Source organism: Coenobita brevimanus, chromosome 62 (assembly GCF_032717465.1).
Source record: "Coenobita brevimanus isolate Jiangsu-jjx chromosome 62, ASM3271746v2, whole genome shotgun sequence".
Lineage (NCBI taxonomy): Eukaryota > Metazoa > Arthropoda > Malacostraca > Decapoda > Coenobitidae > Coenobita > Coenobita brevimanus.
This window is the reverse complement of record NC_137015.1, coordinates 36,368,742-36,391,539: the sequence shown is the minus strand read 5'-3', so window position 1 is coordinate 36,391,539 and position 22,798 is coordinate 36,368,742. Positions and strand designations below refer to the sequence as shown.

Genomic DNA, 22,798 nt, shown 5'->3' with positions numbered 1-22,798 from the left:
ATAAGTGAAGGAATATGTGGTTCATTTTTTTACAGTACAGTAGTTTTTTTTTTTTTTTTTTTTTTTTTTTTTTTTAAGTGTACTTGGTTGCTTTCCTACAGTTTTTGGATTCTAACCACCTTGTTTACCAGTACTTGTTTGTTACACTAACACATGGAAGTGGATCCTAGACTTTGTTGGAAGGATACAAGTCAAGAGTTATAGGAGTGGATGTTAAATACAGTATAGGAGGGTATTTGAGAGGAGCATGTAAAGTTAGTGGAGACACACACATATAATTATGAGGAAGCTGAGGAGTTTTGTGGTGTTGATGTGGATGTGCTGGAAAATATTAGGAGTGTTGCCCTGAGATGGTTTGGCCATTGGAGAGAATGAAGAAAAAGAGACTAACTAGGAGTGTATGTGAGTGAGTTGGAAGAGGAGAAGGAGAGAAGAATATTGAGGAATAGGTGCAGACTCTGCACTTGCAGAGGTATATAAATGAGAAAGGTTTGAGTTGGAGAGAGGGCAGCCTAATAGAGAAGAACAGGGTGACAGGGAGGCAAATGGTTTGTAGCAACGTGCTGTACAATTAAGGTGTTTGGTTGATTTATAGATTGATAGTCACCTAACATTTATGCAGGTAGTTCTCAGTATAAATTAGGGTGTTACAAAATGTCACAACTTCCCTCAGTTGCTAAGGAAGAGCCTACACATGGCGCTGTGCACCTTGGACAGAGAAGCTGCAACATCCATCGAGAGGCCAAACCTCCTCAGATTTCTCTGCACTTCGCCATGGGAAGGACCCTGGTGAGGGCTGTTTACTGCAAAGGGACATGAGTTTGCTGCATAGTGTATGTACTGTACTGTATCTGTAGGACGGCTCCACAGAAGCAGTCACTTACCTTTGGTCAACCAATCTGTTCAGCCAGACAGGTGGGGGTTAAGCAACAACAACTACTGTATTTCCACACAGCTAGCACAATAAACTGGGAGAAGCTAGCAAGAGTGCCTTATAGGGAGCAATTTTAACTGGTAGTTCTGTAAAATTTACCTTGGAGCTAATAGGAAAAAAGAACCTAAAAATGTAACTTCATGACATGGACTTACTGTGCATATTTAATATCCAGCGAGCAATTCGTGCCATCAACCAAGAGGTCAATGCCACCACGGAAGGCCGCATTCCTGAGCTGATCAAGTTCCTCCCGCCTACGACCCGCTTTGCCCTGGTCAATGCAGTGTTTTTCAAGGGCATGTGGGAGTCTGAGTTTGACCCTGAGCAAACAAACCCCAGGCATGAGTTTCTTGGGATCCCACCTTCGAACCCCAGAAAAGTACATATGATGTTCCAGACTGGGCTTTTTAAGCAAGGTGAGGACACATGAATTAACAGCATTGCCTTGTCAGTCTGCATGATAACGTATTCTTGATTTTATTTTTACTACCTTTATATAATTTTTTCAGTTTAAGAGACAGACTAGGACTAAGCAACAAAAACAATAATTAACCCTCCAAAAGAATGCTGCCATTATGATTCTCAGCGTTTTTCTTCACAGTCAACTGATAGTGACACAGTAGGCCTCACTATGTAGATCTTGAAGTCCCAGTGATCAGGATATGGATAGTGAGCATTCTCGGGTGAGGATGGGCCAGTCATGGCCTGCCATTGTTGAAAATATTGGCGATACTAGCTGCTAATTGAGAGAATCCTGTAAAATTGGACATGCAAGAAAGATTTTGGATAATTCCTCAGAAGGCTGAAGGTAGTGCATTTTACATTCATCAATTCATCATCTAATCTTGTGTTGCCTCATGAGATACATAAGAGCCTGGGGCCAGACAGGTTGATCCTGACATTTGTGATGAGAGTGACAAGTTCACTGAGTGTCATTACTGGAGCAGTAAAGCTCAACCACCTCTTGGATATTAACCTGTACTGCCTCAGTCCGATTGGAGTGCCTTAATACCCACTAAACCACCAGGCGCCATAATTTGGTTGTATGGTTACCACCCAGCGTAGTATATGGTTTCTTGGTGTACAGGAAACCATTTGGCTTGTCATTCAGTGTAGAGTCACCCACAGACAGAAGGAAGAGGAAAGAAATGCAGGAGAGGAAGGAAGGAAGAGAGGCAAGGGCAGTCATCCGAGAGCAGCACTACGTCGAGTGAGTGGATGGTGATCGCCCCCACCACCAAAGGGATGGAAGAGAGAACAGTTCACTCAGTAGCATTATAGGTAGCAGAGGATGGCAATAGATACATCCCAGTTTGTATTGGCACTGGGATAGGAAATCCCCCCTGTCCAGCACTTCTGTATTAAACAGCCTTGTTCCTTGTACTGAAGAGAATGGGAAAAGGAGGGGGTGGGAGAAACAGAATGAGATGGAGGGATGTGATGGAAAGGTATATGAATGAGGGAGGGGTGAGTTGAAGAGAGGACAGTATGATGGTAGAGGACAGAATGACATGGACATGATTCATTTGTGGACACCTCCTCCAAGATTAAGACATCTGGTCTTGGATAAATAATTTTTTCTCATTTTTATCCCATGGGGATCAGATAGCAGTGCTCGGATCTCCTCACCCCCATGTGGCAATGGGGGGTAGTAGGTGTGATAAGTAGCAAGTTTTGGGGGTAAATAGATGGGTGTAGAGAATGAAGCTGGTGGGAGAATGAGAAATAGGTGGCAAGATGGAGGGGAGTTTGAAGTAATAGGGAGGCTTGGAGGTGTTTTGATGTGGTATACAGTGGTGGGCAAAAGGCATGTAGCTATGATAACATGCAGTAATACTGAGTATTACAGACACACAAAAGTTTGTACAGTCATCCCTCTGTATACAAGGGCTCTATATGCATGGCCACTATAACTACAGACAGGAATGCTACCATGTATACTGTAAACAGAAAAAGGATTCAGAGTGCATGGTTACATACTGGAATTAATGACTGCAAGGGAGACATGCTGTTTAAACTACTAATTATTGCTTTAAACCTCTTTAATGTCGCTTTCATTTTACCTCTACAGTATGCTGTGCCCATAGAAGGCATGTCTGTCGTACTTATTTCCCCCTTATTTATTGTTTTAAACCTCATAAATGTCACTATCTTATGTCTCCTTTACCTTATACAGTTGGCTGTGCCGTTAGAAGCGGAAAGTATTTGTAGTCTAGTTGGAATCACGGTTGGTTTTTAGTTGGCAAATTGGAGATTTGGTTTGCACATTATGTTTTGTGTAGTGGGTTAAAGGGGCCTGTATACATGGGTTCCATGTGCACAGAAGTGTAGGCTAACATTTCAGTAGTGCATATGGAGGGATGACCATACATTATATATTTAGTTTTCTTTTCAGCTGAGTTAATAGGTAGGATGGCTGTAGAAGTTGTCGGTGAGGTCTCGTGTAGGAGTAGGCTGAGTTGGTTTGAGCATGTGGAGGGCCACGGGAAAGAATATTTTTTTAATAGGTTTATGTGTACAATTGTGAATGAAAAAATTATGAGATGCCGTCTTAAGAACACATGGGGCTAGGTGGTTGTCTGATGGGTATGGATTTAATAGCTGGGAGGTAGTGAAAGATCATGTTTCTTGGAAAGTGGCATAAAGATAAGCCACAACTCACCAGGCAAAGCTTGGCAAGTACATTAGTCTAAACCATCAGTAATGAAGATGTTGTGAATACTTAAATATAATAATAATTTTCTTTATCCCTCAACAGAGTGTTCATTAGGTTTTAGTTTTGTAGCTGAAATAGCATGGGTATGTCCAATACACTATGCAGCATGTTTTAGGAGTGTAATGCTGTATGGTAGTGAGACTTGGGCAGTAAAGGAAGAGGACATTCGCAGGCTGAAATGTACAGAAATGACAATGATTATGTGGATGTTCAGTGTGTCCCTGAGTGTGAGGCCTGGGAGGGCTTGGATTACGATGGAAGAGTTGCGGGGTAGAATAGGACTGGAGTGTATTGGTGTTGTGATGAGGAGAGGTAGATTGAAGTGGTTTGGGCATGTGGAGAGGATAGGAAACAATAATTGTGTGCAGAAAGTGAGCAGCGTTAATGTTATGGGTAGGGTTGCAAGAGGTAGACTGAAAAAGACCTGGAACAAGGTCATTGTGTGTGACCTTAGGGATAAGGGACTGAATAGGGAAGCTGCCAGAGATCGAGCAGCTTGGAGAGCCACCATTAGATGACCAAAGCTGACACATGCGAGCCTGTTGGGGCACAGAAAAACTAACAAACGAACGAATGAACCTCCTGTCACAGTAGGTGTGATTGAGAGCCAAGAATCAAGTCCCAGAGTTTGCCCAAGTTGAACTTTAAAAATGATTCTAAGGCTCTCTGATACTGTATAAGCTAGCGTACCATGGCTCAGGATTGTACTTCAGGCCATCTTTAGGTGAGACAAAAGTCTGGATGATGATATAATGTAGAGGCAAGCCTCATTATAAGTCAGTGATGCTTCAAAATATCACAGCTTCATTTAACTGGTACCGTATAGTAAACCAGAGAAAAGTGGCAAGTAAGCTTTATACAGTATGTGGAGTGTAGTTAAACAGTTTCCCTCAGTTCATTGTAGACTTATATGATAAAAAGGAGTAACTCAAAGTAGATGTATGGCAGATATAGTTTTACTCTATGAACATTAATCCCACACACACAGGCTTCAATGAGCAGTTGGATGCAACAATGCTGGAGCTGCCCTACATTAACTCAACCATCTCCATGTTTATCTTCTTGCCACGTGAGTTGAGCACAGCCAGCATCATGAACAACCTCACTCCAGAGACATTCAGGGCAGCCTACAATGGCATGGTGCCCCTCAACACCAGAGTGGGCCTCCCCCGCTTCAAGATGACCACACGTCTCGAGGATGAACTAAAGGAGGTGAGTCTAAAGCTTTTATTTATGTGTAGTAGGCTTGGGAAATTTCATAATGTCTTCTCTTCAGTTTATTTTCCACATCCTGCCTTAATAATCAATGTCCAGTTGTACTCCATGTTGATATTGAACATATTATACATACAGTATATAGCATACATAACATACAAGAGAACTAAGGTGTAGGTTGCAAAATAAATCACCAAGGAATAGTCCATGTGAAGTCTCCTGTGCTGACCAGAATACAGCAGTAAGGCCCATATTATCATAAACTCCATCAGTCTGGTGATGTTTTTATTAATTTTTTCCAGCTACCTCCAGATGATTTCATTCAGTACTTGAGAGATTTTTTGTGTGGAGGGGTAAATGAGAGGTACCGGTATATCTAACTTCTCCAGTTTCAGAAGTCTCTCCAGGGCTGAATGAAAATGTCTGGAGGTAACAGAAATAAACTGACACAAGCCTGGGATGAGGTCATAGAATGTAACCTCAGGTTTTAGAGACTGGATAGGGAGGCTGCCAGAGACTGAGCTGTGTGGAGAGCTGCCATTAGGTGACCAAGGCCGACACATGCAAGCATGTTGGAGCCTTAATAAATAATATGATACGATATGATTACTGGGTTCAAGGGGCTAAATTGGCTTGGAATCGACTCTTCCTTAAGGACCAGATTAATTGAGCACTTCACATTAGCATACTCTTATATGTTCATTATGGACTTTATTTGAGAATAGATAACAATGTACGGTAGTTGGTTGTAGGACAGTAAACAAAATAAATTGCCGAGGAAGAGATGTTAGAAAGTCTCCTAAGCTGACAGAAGTATGGACCTCCATGGTGGTGGTGATGGGCAGTAGTGAAAGTTCTTATTTAAGGTTGTTTTATTAAGGTGCTGATGAATTCACATCGTCACGAAAAAGTTGCTTATGATGCAGTATAAAGTTGTTTTGAAGTCTTGATTTGTGTGTATGTGTGTGAACTGTCACCCAGAAGCATGTCTCAATTTATTTTGATACCCAAAAAGCATGCAGTATATCACTTTAACTTGTCTCCTTAAACCCTTTCAATGCATTTTTGTTTTCACAATACAGGTATTTTTGCTACTCTTAGATATTTTCATTCAACCTATGAGAGACCTTTCATAATGGAGGGGTTAATACAGCTCATACCACTGTTTGACACCACCAGTTTGGCTATCTTAAGCTGAATAAAGTATAAAACAGACTAAAAGGAGTAAAGTTGCTGATGAGCACATTCTAACTTAAGGTTACTTATGATTCATTGTAAAGTTGTTTTGATATCTGAAAATGTGTGTGTTTTTTTTTTATGGTTTTTAACCCTTAAGTTATGAATTAAAAACATATCTCAAAGTTGTTTCCCTTAAAGCATTTTGCCTCTGCACATCTTAGACTTTAAATGAGGCCTCACCGTTGCTTAACTCACTGATGCCTGGGATCTTTTTCTTGGCATCTGCTAACAATGTTTGAATAGGAGGGAATACATAAGGCTTTACTTCATCCATCCATCCATCCATCCATCATTGAATCCTACTTTGCCCCATGAGGAGTGTAGGAGCCCGGAGCTAGGGAAGTTGGTCCTGACATTCAAGTTGAGAGTGACCAGCCTTACTTATCCCTGAGCGGCATTATGTGAGCATTAAACCCCAACCACTCCTTGGATATAAACCTTCACCTGCTCAATCCAATTGGAGTGTAATTACCCACTAAACCACCAGGCGCCAAAATTTGTGTATGTGGTTACCACCCAGCCTAGTAAATGGTTTCCTGGTGTACAGGAAACCATTTGGCTTGTCACTTAGTGTAAAGTCACCCACAGTCAGAAGGAAGAGGAAAGAATGAAGGAAAGAAAGACAGAAGAGGGAGTGTAAAGTCACTCATAGGCAGAAGGATGAGGAAAGAATGAAGGAAAGAGAGACAGAAGAGGGTGGAAGGAAAGAAGGATGGAGCAAAGGAAAGGGCAGACACCCGAGAGCAGCACTACATCAAGTGAGTGGATGGTGAGCGCCCCCACCTGCCTATTTAATCAACCTCATAAAATTCAAGAAGCCTTTCCCAGGCTGAATGAAATCATCTGTTATGAGCAAGACTACATTAAAAAAAAAAAAAAAAAAAATCCAGAGTCAAGGGGTTAAAGAAGTCGTAGTAGTAGTAGTTGTTCCCTAGGCAGTCTGGCCGAACAACCCCGAATCCCTTAGGAAGGCCATGGCCGAGACCGGGCTTTCCCACAGAGCTGTCAAAGAGTGTATGTTGTGTTGTTGGCGTAGGTGATTGTGTGCAATGCAGTCTTCCATAATGTGCTTAATAGTATGGGGTGCTGTGTTGCATCCTGGACAGGCATCAGCAACGGAGTCATCCAGCCTCTTCTGGTAGCTTAAGAGGGCTGGATGGTGCCCACATCTCAGCCTGGCCGGGTGGACCCTGTCCTCACGAGGAAGATAGGATTCAGAAGGGTGGATGTCAGGAGGCTGTGCATGCAGCTGTGTGTTGTCTTTAAATGACTGAATGGAGCGGCAAGTGATCTGAGTGTGGATATGCTTCTGGAAGCTGGTCTGAGGGGGGAGAGATGACAGTATTTGTGTATGGTATTGTGTGCTGGGTGTTGTTTTGATGTGCCTTGGTGTGGGTGGATGTGCTGCCATGTACTGTAGTGGATGTTGTGGGTTTGTGGAGGCTGCAGCAAGAAACTAGGTGCCTCTCATGTCCAGGTTGTCCTTGACCTTGAGGACTTTGGTTTCTTGATGTAGGTAGTCTGTGGGTGTAGTAGCTGTGCAGCCTGTGATTATTTTTAGGGCCTTGTTCTGTATGGTCTGTAGAGTGTTGTAGTGTGAGGTTAGAAGCCTAGGCAGGGTTTGCATAATTCATCACTGAAAGTATGTATTGTTTGTATACTGTGATAGTGGTGTCTTTGTTGTGTCCGAATGTTGTAAGGGCAAGTGACCTCAAAGCATTGAGTCTTGGTGTTATTTTATTTTGAATGTTTATGATGTGTTGTTTGAATGACATTGATGTATTGTATGTTACACCAAGGATTTTCGGTGTGTGTGTGTGTGTGGTAATGGAGTGTTGTTTATGGTGAGGTGTGGGATGTGACTATGTTGTGCTGTCCAGTTTGTGAGAAGAGTAACTACAGTAGATTTGGCTGGGGCTATTTTGAGCCTGTTTGTGGTGAACCATTCATGTAGTGTGTTGAGGTAAGGTTGAATGATGTGTGCAACTGTGTTTGAGTTTTGGTGTGTACATGTAAGTGTTATATCATCTGCATAGGAAGCTATGTGTATCTGTGGTGTGTGGGGTGTGGGTATGTCGTGCATGTATAGATTAAAGAGTGTAGGGGACAAAACAGATCCTTGGGGGATGCCGTTTGTGAAGTTTCTGATGTTAGAAGACTGACCGGCAAATGTTACGTGTGCACATCTGCCTCCTAAGTAGTTTGCCAGCCATCTTTTTGTGTTATTGTGCATGTTTGTGTTGAGTATTTTGTTTGTGAGGTTGTGGCAGGGGATGGCATCAAAAGCTTTGCTAATGTCTAGTGTGACTAGGAATGTTCTGTGTGGTGGCCTAGCTGAATTCATGCCATCGAAAACTCTCTGTGTAAAGTCTGTAAGAAGGGTGTTTGTGGAGTGTAGTGGCCCAAAGCCATGTTGTGACTGGGCTAGGGGAATATGAGGTGTGACTAGTTGTAGTATCAGTCGTTCAGCGACTTTAGAGGGGGTGCAGAGGAGTGTGATGGGGTGATGTGAGGAGGGTAACGTGGGGTCTTTGTTGGGTTTAGGGATAGTGATGATATTGCCATGCTTCCAGATGTTGGATATTATGTTGTGTGAGTAGCTGTAGTTTGATATGTTGGTGAGTGCTTGTATCCCTTGTGGTCCTAGGTGTTTAAGGTGAATGTTGCTTATGTTGTCTGGTCCACAGGCAGATGAGTGGTTGAGGTTGTTAATGATGTGCTTCATCTGGTTGTAAGTGAAAGGTGCGTAGTCTGGGTCTGTGGGGAACTGTCTCTTACGTCTGATGATACGTCGGTCTTCCGGATGGGGGGTTAGATGGCTGACTTGTGAAAAGTGATTGATGAGAGTGTTTGCTTGTTGTTTGTTTGAGGGTATGGTGTCTGTTGTTGTGATGGCAGCGTGTGTTTGTGTGATGTTGCTGTAGGAAAGTGTGATGCTGTTTAGTGTTTTGTAGAATTTACTGATGTTTGTTTTGTGGTCAAGTGTTTGGAGGTAATTTTTCCAGTTTAGTGTTTGCTGTTCTGATATTTTACTGTTTATTTGAATGTTGAGTTCTTGTATTTGTTGTATGGTGTCTTGTGTATGGGATGTTGGGGAGTGTCGCAGTGTGTCCCGTTGTCTGATGAGGCCTTAAATTTCTGGTGTGAAGTTGGGGTTGTGTCTCTTTCTCTTGCCTCTAGGGATGTGTCTTTTGTCTGCATTTTGTATGATTGTATTGAAAGTGTGCACAGTGGTGTTGATGTTTGTGATGGTGTACTGTTTAAAGTTGTTTATGTCTCTTAACCTCGTTCACACATCCCTTAATGCTTACAGACAGTGTAACCCGTCAGCCTGAGGATATCTCCCTTATTTCATTCTTTATTTCCAGAGTTCAGTAAACCCTCAATATACTGAACCCTGAGCTGGCTGAATGTTTTGTTCATTTAGGTAATTTTGTTCGGTAAAAGAATGGATACGTGAGAAACATCAATCAGTGTGGCGTCTCTATACACACACACACACACACACACACACACACACACACACACACACACACACACACACACACACACACACACACACACACACACACACACACACACACACACACACACACACACACACACACACACACACACACACACACACACACACACACACACACACACACACACACACACACACACACACACACACACACACACACACACACACACACACACACACACACACACACACACACACACACACACACACACACACACACACACACACACACACACACACACACACACACACACACACACACACACACACACACACACACACACACACACACACACACACACACACACACACACACACACACACACACACACACACACACACACACACACACACACACACACACACACACACACACACACACACACACACACACACACACACACACACACACACACACACACACACACACACACACACACACACACACACACACACACACACACACACACACACACACACACACACCATTGAAAGAGGATCCACAAATAGAGCATTTATTGAGGAAAGGAGCCACTTTGACCTAGCTATATGTTATTGTGTACAACCGTACAGCCGAACAGTATTCTATATTTAATGGTCTTTGTTCGTTTAAAGCCACAATGCCTGAGAAATTACTGAACAGCATGGTGTTTGGCTTTAATGTACTGTCAGCCTTAAAGTCAAAGGTCTGGTATTGAGGGTGTACTGTATTTTGTCAAGTGTAGGAGAGACTTATCACACTGTGGAGGGGCTAGACACAGATTTCATATACTCTTTGAACACAAGAGGCCATTCTGGTGTTCCATAACACTGTCTGAAGGTGGGAAGATTAAAAATTTTCACTTAATTCCATGACATGGATGGCGTCATTTATTAGTTTATTCTTGGTACCTCCATTCAGTTTTATATAGCTTAGGAGAGCCCCTTTGTAGTGAAGCATTACTGAAGGTTGTACTGTATTTTGCTTTTCCCATTCAAAAAGTTTCACGAGCTGAAAATTAATCTGGTATTCATGTGCCATCCTTGGATTGCAGGGTTTACAAGATAAGGAAGGTTTCAAGTACAGTAAAAATGAAAGGCATATATATATATATATATATATATATATATATATATATACATATAGATAGATAGATATAGATAGATAAATAGATAGATATAGATATATATATACATCCATCCATCATCCGATCCTACATTGCCCCATGAGGAGCGTAGGAGTCCAAGACTAGGCAGTTGGTCCCAACATTTAAGATGAGAGTGACCAGCCTCACTCATCCCTGAGTGGCATTACATGAGCAATCAACCCCAACCATCCCTTGGATGTAAACCTTCACTGTCTCAGTCCGATTGGAGCACAATAATTACCCACTAAACCACCAGGTGCCAAAATTTGGTTATATGGTTACCACCCAGCATAGTAAATGGTTTCCTGGTGTACAGGAAACCATTTGGCATGTCACTCAGTGTAGTCACCCAAAGGCAGAAGGAAGAGGAAAGAATGAAGGAAAGAAAGACAAGAGGGAGTGTAAAGTCTTGTAGGCAGAAGGACAAGGAAAGAATGAAGGAAAGAAAGTCAAAAGAGGATGGAAGGAAAGAAGGATGGAGGAGAGGAAAGGGCAAACATCCGACAGCAGCACTACATCGAGTGAGTGGATGGTGAGCGCGCCCATATACAGTATATATATATATATATATATATATATATATATATATATATATATATACAGTATATTGTATATATATATATAGATAGAGTGATATATGTATGGTATATAGATAGATAGATATTACAGTAATACTTTTAGTAGTAAGAAATTATTATTATTATTATTATTATTACTGTACTGTTATTAGTAGTAAACTGTCTGACCTTTGCATGGTTATCATTATAATCATCCTGACCTGTATTCTCATGTCAAGATGTGGTGAGGTTGTACGTAAAGTGCAGAAAGGGTTAAAAATGACTGGTACTTTGACAGACGCTAATCAGCTTGGGAATAGTGGACCTGTTCATTCCTGGTCAAGCCAACCTGACTGACTTCACTCTGTCAGCCCCACTCAACGTTGATGCAGCCATACACCAGGCCACTGTCGAAGTTAATGAGGAGGGAACTGTTGCAGCAGCAGCCACATGTAAGTCACTGTTGTCATCAACATCATGCTAACATCATCTTTATCATCAGCATTGTCATCTCTGTTTCATTATCATTGTCTGAGCCAACCTGATGGAGGTCACCATGTTAGCTGCCCTCTTCATGAATGTGGCCATAATCCAGCAGAGCAGTGTGGAGGTCTCTCAGTAATGATTCATCATAGCAGGAACTACAGTCTGTCATCATTTATCAACATCATCACGATCCTTATCATCATCATCCAGATGTCCTTCCCCACACAAAGGATTTCAAAATCTTCAATGTCATTTTTTGTTCATTTATCTGTCTGTCTGTCTGTCTTTATCTGTCAATAGTAAGCACTCCATTTGTGTATCACAAGAAAGGGATGTGGAAATGGAATCATGGATATTGTTCCATATTGATCATTGTTACTCAGCTAATGGGGAAGAGAAAATCCAAAAATTTTCTTGAGTCCTTATTTTGGCCCTCTTGGCACTTTTTTCCTCCAAGTACATGTATGATTTATATAGAAGTACACTATATATATATATATATATATATATATATATATATATATATATATATACACACACACACATTAATAGGAATAAGAAAGTGGTACTGAATGACAAGGGAGCAGAGATAGTGAGGTACAAATAGACCCCATGAAAGCAGTGATCAGCTGTTGGGAATATTTATTATTTTATATTCCTGAGCACATACATCACTCAGTTTTTGTCACTGGAACTGAAAAGATATTGACCTCTGTTGACCTTGACCTTGATCCCAAGTGCCCATTTTGAACTTGTCCAAAATTTTGGCCATATCTTGATACCCTGAAAGTTTCATGTTGCTAGCTCAAGCTGTTCATGAGATATCTTGTTTACCCACACACAGACAGAGCCAGCCAGCCAGCCTCACGACTGAAAACATTACCACTCCGCTCGCTTTGCAATGCAGGTGGTAAACATTTTATAAAAAAGATAAATTTGTTGATTCAGAAACTAACCACATTGGCAGAACTGCAGAATTTTGAGTGATCAAGATTTCAAAGGAGATTCCGTGCAAGATTTGAATGTATGTACCCACATGTGGTGAATTCACTGTAGGCTGGAACAGCTTCGATGAGGATGACACATAAGTGCAGAGTAGGGACCCAGTTTATATCAATGTTTCACCAAGACTGGCTTCTTCAGGAATGACCATTCCTGAAGAAGCCAGTCTGGGCGAAACATTGAAATAAACTGGGTCCCTACTCTGCACTTACTTGTCATCCTCACTGGGCTATGTACCCACGTACATCAGGTGGTGAGGATATTTGGAAGTAAGAGAGAAAAAGTGAGCAGATGGAGAGAACACTTTAAGGAATTGTTGAACATAGAGGATGGAAGTAATGCGAGTATAAGTGGCTGGGGAATGGCTGGGAGAAGGAGGGAGGTGAGAAGACAGGAAGAAATCAGTAGGATAGAAGTTGTGGAAGCAATGAAGAAAGTTAAATCAGGGAAAGCCCCAGGAATTGATGGAGTGTGTGGTGAAATGCTGAAGCATGGGGGAGAGATAGTAGTAGAATGGATGTGGAAGATGTGCAGATTGGCCTGGGAGGAAGGTAGAGTCCCGGAGGATTGGAAGTCAGGTATAATTATTCCCTTGTACAAAGGAAAAGGGGAGAAAGAAGTGTGTGGTAATCATAGGGGCATTTGTCTTCTTAGTGTAATAGGAAAAGTGTATGGTAGGATACTTATTGACAGAGTTAGAGAAAGAACAGAGAAATTAGTTGGAGAAGAACAGGGAGGCTTTAGGAAGGGAAGAGGTTGTGTAGATCAGATATTCATTCTCAGATCTTTAGTGGAGGGAAAGAAGTTGTATGCGGCTTTCATGGATTTGGAGAAAGCATATAACAGGGTGGACAGACAAGGATTGTGGAAAGTGTTAAGAATATATGGAGTAGATGGAAAGTTGTTGAATGCTGTGAAGAGTATGTACGATGGTGCGAAGGCTGCAGTGCGTGTGGATGGTGAACTAAGTGAATTTTTCTCTTTGAAGGTTGGGTTGAAACAGGGATGTGTCATGTCTCCATGGTTGTTCAATCTGTACATGGATGGGGTAATAAAAGAGGTACAAGGTAGGGTAGTGGATGTTGGAGTGGCCCTGGTGAGAGAGGATAGTGTTTGGAAACTCCCTGTACTGTTGTTTGCAGATGATACTGTGTTGTTGAGTGAAGACGAAGGGGAGCTGCAAGGCTTGGTGGATGAGTTTGAGAGAGTGTGTAAGAAACGGAATCTAAAGGTGAATGTAGGGAAGAGTAAAGTGATGGTCTTTGAGAGAGGTGAAGTCAGTGAATGTACAGTGAGGTTGGATGGTGAGGAATTGGAAAATGTGAGTACGTTTAAGTACTTGGGTAGTGTGATGAGTAAGGATGGAGGTTTGGAGGGTGAAGTGCTTGAAAGGGTACAGCAGGGAAGAAAGGTTACTGGTTCCTTGAAAGCAGTGATAAAGGGAAGTGAGCATGGAAGTGAAAAAGTTACTACATGACAGTATTGTGATACCAACTCTAACGTACGGAAGTGAAGCTTGGACGTTGTTGGAAGGACGCAAGTCAAGAGTGAGAGCAGTGGAAATGAGTTATTTAAGAGGAGCCTGTGGAGTCACATGGAGAGACAGGCTGACGAATGAGGATATAAAGGAGTGTTGTGGTGTTGATGTGGATGTGATAGGAAGCATTATGAGGAACACACTGAGGTGGTTTGGCCATGTGGAGAGGATGGAGGGTGAAAGACTGACGAAGAAAGTGTATGTGAGTGAGGTGGAGGGGGAGAGAGGGAGGGGGAGGGGGAGGCCGAGGATGAGATGGAGGGATGGGGTGGAGAGGTATATGAGAGAGGGGGGTGTGAGTTGGGAGCAGGGCAGTGAAATGGCGGGGGACAGGGCGACTTGGAGGCGATTTGTTTGTGGCCACCCCAAACGGGATTGAGGCGTCTGGCAATAGAAATAGAAGATGTATCTGTTATACTGGTTAATTATATAATTGTAAAACTGGCAGTCATTCCTGCATATAGTAATTGGCTACCTGACTGTAAAGGGATTTCCATAACAGTCAGTTAAACTTGGTAGGTGCACTTTACTGTAGCAGTTAGTAGACAGTGAAAGCAGTAACACAGTAGTAATAGTAGTAGCAGTAGTAGCGGCTCTTACAGCCTCAAGGCTCATTTGAACATGAACATGGTGGACTGCATGCCAGAGTTGCCCCTTCTCCCTTGGTTCTCCAGTCCCTCTCAAGGACGTTGAGGCAACAGCTGTCTGGCTATATTTGTGCCACCAAGTGAAGGTGTCCCTCTCCAGCACCAAAATATTGGTAACGTACAGAATTGATACATGATAGCATCATTTTAATGTATATTGTATTAGAATACAGTATCTTCAAATCCTTTATACAGTGTGTGTATATATATATATATATGTCTATCTATCTATTGCCAGATGCCTCAATCCCGTTCGGTGTGGACACAAACAAATTGCCCCCACGTCGCCCTGTCCCCCGCCATTTCACTGCCCTGCTCCCAACTCACACCCCCCTCTCTCATATACCCCTCCACCCCATCCCTCCCTCTCTCCCCCTCCACCTTACTCACATACACTCTTTTTGTCAGTCTTTCACCCTCCATCCTCTCCACATGGTCATTGTGTAATATATATATATTACACAATAAAAACTCAACATAATGGACTGCAATATACTGGAATTCGTTTTTATTGGACTTGAGGAGCCAACTGGACTAAATTTTTATATATCAGAAAAAGTCCCAGAAAGCCAGAAGTGGTCCGGACTGCCTGACCATTTCAACTATGTTCACCACAATAAGGTACCAGTAAATAAAAGACATGTTTATCAGTGTACAGTATAGTATTATTATATATATATATATAATATCAGTGAGAGACTGACAAGGAGATTTTATGTGAGTGAGGTGGAGAGGAAGAGAGGGAGGGGAAGGCCAAGGATGAGATGGAGGGATGGAGTGGAGAGGTATATGAGAGAGGGAGGTGTGAGTTGGATGCAGGGCAGTGAAATGACGGGGGACAGGGTGACGTGGAGGCAATTTGTTTGTGGCCACCCCGTTTAACCCACCACATCCTGTTGACGTATATATACGTCCACAAGTTTTGTCACTGTCAGTCCCGTTGACGTATATAAATGCGAATCAATTGCAAGATCACTAATTTGCACAATTTTCAATTTTCATGCGTGATTTTTGGTACGTATACACGGAACACCTTCCTCTACAAGATGCCAGGCAGGGACAATGCCTTAACCAGCATGACCCCCCCTCCTCCCCCCCGCATGCCATTGTCTCGGCAATTCATTTGTTACCAGTGACCTTGCCAGTAAAGACATGTCATGCCACGGTACGAAATTCACGGCCAGAGTGATTCCCCAATTGATGACAATGTGGAGGACAAAGTTTATGTAGCAGTAGAGGAAGAAACAATCAGAAATGATGATCAGGTAATGTCGCCATAGAAGGTCAGGTATGTTGATGTGTTTGGTGAGTGAAACAATGTTTATATTGCCTATATTACTGTGTGAAAACCAATATACTCTCGTACTACATATAAATTCGTACCAAATAAATAAATACCGTCTATGAGTGATGTGGAATAGTTACCCTCCCATAGAACTCGTTTTCTTTGGAGCCAGCCTGAAAGAAAATCCAGTAAGGTAAGGGGTACTGCTACCTGCATTCAGTATTTTAAACCTCAGGTGAGCGATTTCTCAATGAATTTTTTATGTTTCTCACCAAAAGCGAAGGTTTGAGCCAAAAATAAATTTTTTCAAAATTGGTCAGGACTGGGGGGAGTCAGTGGTGGAAAATCGGTCGGGATGGGTCGGGTTAAGGGATTAAGGCGTCTGGCAATAGATAGATATTCATCCATCATCCAATCCTACATTGCCCCATGAGGAGTGTAGGAGCCTGGGGCTAGGCAAGTTGGTCCTGACATTTAAGATGAGAGTGACCAGCCTCACTCATCCCTGGGTGGCATTACAGGAGCAATAAACCCCAACCACTCCGTGGATATAATCCTTCACCGGCTCAATCCTATTGGAGTGCCGTAATTACTCGCTAAACCACCAGGTGCCCTAATTTGGTTATATGGTTACCACCCAACATATTAAATGGTTTCCTGGTGCACAGGAAACCATTTGGCGTGTCACTCAGTGCACAGTAGAGTTACCCATAGGCAAATGGAAGAGGAGAGAATGAAGAAAAGAAAGACAGAAGAGGGGGAGTAAAGTCACCCATAGGCAGAATGATGAGGAAAGAATAAAGTAAAGAAAGAAGAGGAAGGAAGTAGAAGAGGAAAGCACTACATCGAGTGAGTGGATGGTGAGTCCCCCCACCTACCACCATTTGATTATTGTAGTTAATGTATAAAACAGTACAGTACTGCAATGGTAGTGAAAAACTGTCAGTGCTGTCCAGACTAATGTGCTGAAAAAGTCTGGGTTAGTGGGGGGAAGTCCAGATGTTGCTTTTATCGGACTTTCGCATTTTTGAGAATGGCTTGGGCCCCAATTAGTCCGTTATAGTGAGGTTGTATTGTATGTGTATATATATATGCCATTGTTTATAGTGAAGACAGTGCCCCTTGAGGAACATAGAAGCCAGGGGGTTAGGCAAGTTGGTCCTGACATTTAAGATGAGAGTGACCAGCCTCACTCATCCCCGAGTGGCTTTACGTAAGCAATAAACCTCAACCACCTCTTGGATATAAACTGGCATAGGCTCAATCCAATTGGAGCACCTTACCCACTAAACCACCAGCGGCCATAATTTGGTTATATGGTTACCACTCAGCATAGTAAATTGTTTCCTGATGTACAGGAATGTTTGGCTTGTCACTCAGTGTAGTCACCCATAGACAGAAGGAAGAAGAGAGAATGAAGGAAAGAAAGACAGAAGAGGATGGAAGGAAAGAAGGAAGGAAGAGAAGAAAGGGCAGTCACCCGAGAGCATCATTACATCGAGTGAGTGAATGGTTAGTGCTCCCACCTACCACCAATGTATATATATGTGTGTGTGTGTGTATACATCCACTCACTTGATGTAGTGCTGCTCTCAGGTGCCTGCCCTTTCCTCTCTTTCTTCCTTCTTTTTATCCTTCCTCTTCTGTCTCTCTTTCCTTCATTCTTTCCTCTTCCTTCTGTCTGTCGGTAACTCTACACTGAATGACAAGCCAAATGGTTTCCTGTACAACAGGAAACATATATTACACTGGATTGTAACCATATAGCCAAATTATGGCGTCTGGTGGTTTAATGGGTAATTAAGGTGCTCCAGTCGGATTGAGCCTGTGTAGGTTTATATCCAAGGCGTGGTTGGGGTTTATTGCTCACATAATGCCAGTCAGGGATGAGTGAGTCTGGTCACTCTCACCTTAAATGTCAGGACCAACTTGCCTAGCCCCGGGCTCCTACGCTCCTCATGGTACGACATAGGATTGGATGATGGATGGATGGATGGATGTGTGTGTGTGTGTGTGTGTGTGTGTGTGTGTGTGTGTGTGTGTGTAATTCACCGGGTCGGTCAGATCACTTGATGGTCGTGATCGTCAGCATTTTACCCTCCCGGAAGGGAGCTGAGAGCTCATATAGTCCGATCTAGGGGCAAGGCTGTGACCTTCACACACCCACACACCCATCCCCTTGCTCAAGGGGGACAGTAACCACCCACTTCGTCAGTGAAACTTTTCACAACCTGAGTGAGGCACGAACTCCCGTCTATCAGATGGCAAGCGAGAACGTTACCACTGCACCAGCGAGCGGTGTGTGTGTGTGTGTGTGTGTGTGTGCACGCACTACCCCAATTTAACAATTGGATGTTAAGAAAAAGCCCACCGCTAGGCGGGGTATTGTATTGTGGGGTAGATTTAATATGTAAAGTATAAGGATGTGTTTTTGAGCCTTGGGATTCCTCCACAATCAAGTCCTAAACCCACCCAGATGAGTCCAAAAACAAGTTTATAGTCAATCTTAATGGCCTAATTGCTGTAAAAGAAGCTAACGTAAGCCTAAAACCTGTTAATATCTCGCCAAAACCAACAAATAAAATCTGAAAATCATGAAAAATAGATAAGAGAATATCAAACTGCCCTCATCACTTTCCTTTAAGTCCATGTCCAGTCCTGGGCATCATCCTTGCTATCCCCCCTGAGGCTAGGGGACATATGGTGCTCCATAGCATTTACTCATCCTTCACAAAGGCCTGAAACCCCATCTCTGAGGAAGGATCAGAGGGTGGGGAGGGGGAAGGCTGGTGAGGTGGGGTGATGATAATGGGAGACAGATGCGATGGCTCAGGGGGTGGCAATGGAGTCCAGTGCGATGGCTGACGAGGTGGCAATGGGCTGTGATGTGATGACTGACGAGGTGGCGAGGGAGACCGATGTGATGACTCACGTGGTAGTGAGGGAGACAGATGCGTTGGCTCAGACAGAGGCAGTGGCTGAAGTGGTGTTGGGGTTGGTGACCAAGGCTTGGACAAGGGAGGTAATGATTGGACAAGGGAGGTAATGATGGAGTGGGGGAGTGCACTAGTGGAGACTCGGCTAGCACAGAGGGAGATGGGGATCTTCTAGATGTGAGGTCCAGCTCCAGGGGCCGAACATAATGTCCTTGTCGAGAGGAGGTCTTCGCAGTTTCTCTGCTGGTGGAGGTCTGGGGAGATCCTCTGCGGAACGATGGCATGGTGGAGTCTTTGCTTAAAAAACATGTGATTGTCATTTGCCTTGCTGCTTTCTTCTTCTTGTCCAACATCACTTGGTACATCGTCATGCCCTTCTCCAGGTGATCAGCTGCATCCCTGCTTTATCCTGAAAGAGGGTTGTTTATCCTCATCAAGGAGATGGCCTTGGTAACTTGGGCCACCATCTCCTTTAGAATCTTTATGTTCAGGGTCCACACCTCTGGGACGACTTCTTCCTCCTGTGCCTCCTGGTGGGCTTGTTGGATCTCCATGTTGAGGAGCTCCTTATTGCTTGGCTCCTCCCTGCCCTCCTCGTCCACCTCACTGAATCCTGCATCGTGCGACAGCTGTACAATATCCTGCTGCACCTATTCCAAGGTGCTTGCATGCCCTTGAGGAAGTCAGTGGACAAGTGAACACATTCTGGCCACAGCATGCACCACACTCTGTTCTAGGTGGCCTGGCTAGCCTCCCTCCAGGCACCCGTGACATTCTCGATGGCGTCCCTGATATTGTACCCCCGCTGGAATGACTGCACTGTTTTCCGGCTGTCACTGTCACAGGAACTCACCAGCTGCTGCATAGTTCGCCGGAGGCAGTAGGCCTTGAAGGTGACAAATCATCCCATGGTTCATAGGTTGCAACGACAACATGGTGTTGAGGCCAGGAACACCACTTCAGTGTTGTAGTAATAGTAGTAGTAATGTAGTTGTAGTAATAGTAGTAGTGTAGTTGTAGTAATAGTAGTAGTGTAGTAGTAGAAATGTAGTAGTAGTAGTAACAGCAGTATTCATAGTAGTAGCAGTTGTAGTAGTGGTAGTGGTTAAGCCACACCTCTATATTAGTGATGCTATTCATTAAAGAGGTACAGTCTGATTGCCTGCTTTATAAATCACCTAGTTTGTGAGCAGTACTTGAAAATTTTCATTCTTCCTCCCCTCCCCCTTCAAGATATTATTCTACTTTGCAAGGAATTGGACATATGGAAGTGGAGCATAAACGGCATTACCAGCTGTTATGTGAGGGTGGGACACTACTTTGCAGTGCCTACCCCGTCTCTTTGACAATACACAATGTAACAAGAGGGCAGGCCCTGTCTCCAGGATTGCCAATTTAGGGATGTTTTCCCTATTTGTAGTGACTGTTTCTAAATTTGTCTTTCCTGTGCAATTTTCTTCCTGTACAGTAGTGATTTCCAGTACAGGTAGTAGTAAAGTTGTTAGATTATTTCCGTTTTTAGTGACTGCATGGTGAACTTAGCAACATTTTATGTGATTGTACTTGACAACTTTGCAGGTCTCCCTTCTCACTGTCCCTCTGTGACCATACTGTGTGGTGTGCTGTAACAAACTGAGTCCCCCCCCCCCATCGGAAAGGTTCAGCCGTCACTCTACCCGTTACATCACAGCCCCACTGCAACCTTTGAAGAATGAAGGGATAAGTTTAGAAACAAAGTTGATCATAGAGATGAAAAATTACAGTAAGGGCAACTTGAGCACAGGCCACAGTATGGATGATTCTAAGAAAACAAGGAACATAGTTTAAGAATCATCAAGACCTACGGAGGGGGGAATAAATGGGGAAGACCGGGTGAAGTGTCTACCATATACCCTTATTTATTGTTTCAGAGGTTCATGCTTTGTGAAGTTTCTAGTTTGCAATGCAAAGTGTCAACTATATTCTTGCAAAGTAGATGATTTCGCTGTATATCCCCAAGTTATCATCAACACTGAGGCAAAATTTTTGCAGGTGTCATTTTCCCCAGTAGAGAAAGATACCTTAACCTCTTTCCTTCCACAGCTCACACCATACTGACTTAGATTGTGCCTTTCTTTTTTACAGCGTTGCTCAACACGAGGTTTGGGGCCATACCAGTCAACTTCATCTGCAATCGTCCATTTGTGTTCCTTATCACTGACAAGAGAAGTGGCATTACACTTTTTGCCGGAGAGGTCCTCAGCTCTGATGACCTAGAGGACATCTAAGTCTAGTCCTGCAGCACTTATAGACTCCGTATCCCTGAGGTGTGACAAGATGATGAGTTAAATCACATCATCATCATTCACTTCTCATTGTGTACCCAGGTAAACGCTGCATGGCGTAGCTTGTTTTGTACTTGCCGACTAATATTAAATTATTCTTAGCATCATTATGCAAGGTTAGATATTGAGGATCATCATAATTGGCAGTTGAAAGCACATTATCCTCGTAAGTAATATATCACCTATATGACACAGGTCCATGCGCAGATATTTATGTAATGTAGTCACTTATCTGCAAGTATATTTCAGCATTATATTATACACTGTAAGGCCAAAAAAATCATAACTCTTGTCTCCACTGCTGATTTTTCTTGCCTGTTACCACCAACTGGTAAGCATTACAGAGGAAGCTTTTACAATTTAGGGTACCTTAGTATAATAGGACCAGCTTCATATGATTGGGAGTTGTGAGTATTACTCTTACAGATGATTAGTCTTATTCCAGATGGCATTTCACAACTGAATTTTAGTTCTTTGTCAGAATTTAAAGTATCTGAATTTGTGTGATGTACGTATAATGAATGGTTCATGCCTGTGATACATACATATATATATATATATATATATATATACTGTATATATATATATATATATATACTGTATATATATATATATATATATCCACTCACTTGATGTAGTGCTGCTTTGGGTGTCTTCCTCTTCTGTCTTTCTTTCCTTCATTCTTTCCACTTCCTTCTGCCTATGGGTGACTCTACACTAAGTGACAAGCCAAGTGGTTTCTTGTTCACCAAGAAACCATTTACTACGCTGGGTGGTAACCATATAACCAAATTGTGGCGCCTAGTGGTTTAGTGGGTAATTAAGGCGCTCCAGTTGGATTGAGCCTGTGTAGGTTTTATCCAATGGGAGCTACAAGTTTTCCATCATATGAAGTACATAACAGCAATCGGGTTAATATAAAGGAAAAGAACGAGCCCTGACACCGCAGGAATGTCTGTTTATTACTACTGGGTACTTGTGTTTTATAGAAAACAAATGCCCTCACCCCCAACGTCTTTTCTAAATAAGGGGTATCAGATTCAACATATCAGTAGCACTTTGTTGTTAGTAAGATTTAACTGTACGAAAACTTAGTATGTTTACCCTTTTGATTACAGTTTAGGGGTACATGAAGTACTCAGTACAGTTTTATATGAAATATACAGTGCAAATGCGTTGCCTTTCCACAGCACGATTACCATCCATTATTATTACTATTAACTCCCTCTTATGTCTTTCTTTCCTTCATTCTTTCCTTTTCCTTCTG

General features: G+C 42.8%; 1 protein-coding gene across 1 annotated transcript in view; it reads left to right on the top strand.

Annotated features, from left to right (window-relative positions):
• LOC145404037 (serine protease inhibitor 42Dd-like) overlaps positions 1 to 22,067 on the top strand; it is a 50,747-nt gene extending 28,680 nt beyond the window's left edge. The window contains exons 5-8 of the mRNA XM_080275640.1: positions 1,110 to 1,350; positions 4,639 to 4,862; positions 11,613 to 11,766; positions 21,332 to 22,067. Of these exons, the coding sequence (XP_080131766.1) occupies positions 1,110 to 1,350; positions 4,639 to 4,862; positions 11,613 to 11,766; positions 21,332 to 21,474 (762 nt within the window). The 3' untranslated portion in view covers positions 21,475 to 22,067. The remainder of the gene's footprint in view (positions 1 to 1,109; positions 1,351 to 4,638; positions 4,863 to 11,612; positions 11,767 to 21,331) is intronic.
• Positions 22,068 to 22,798: the final 731 nt, after the last annotated feature.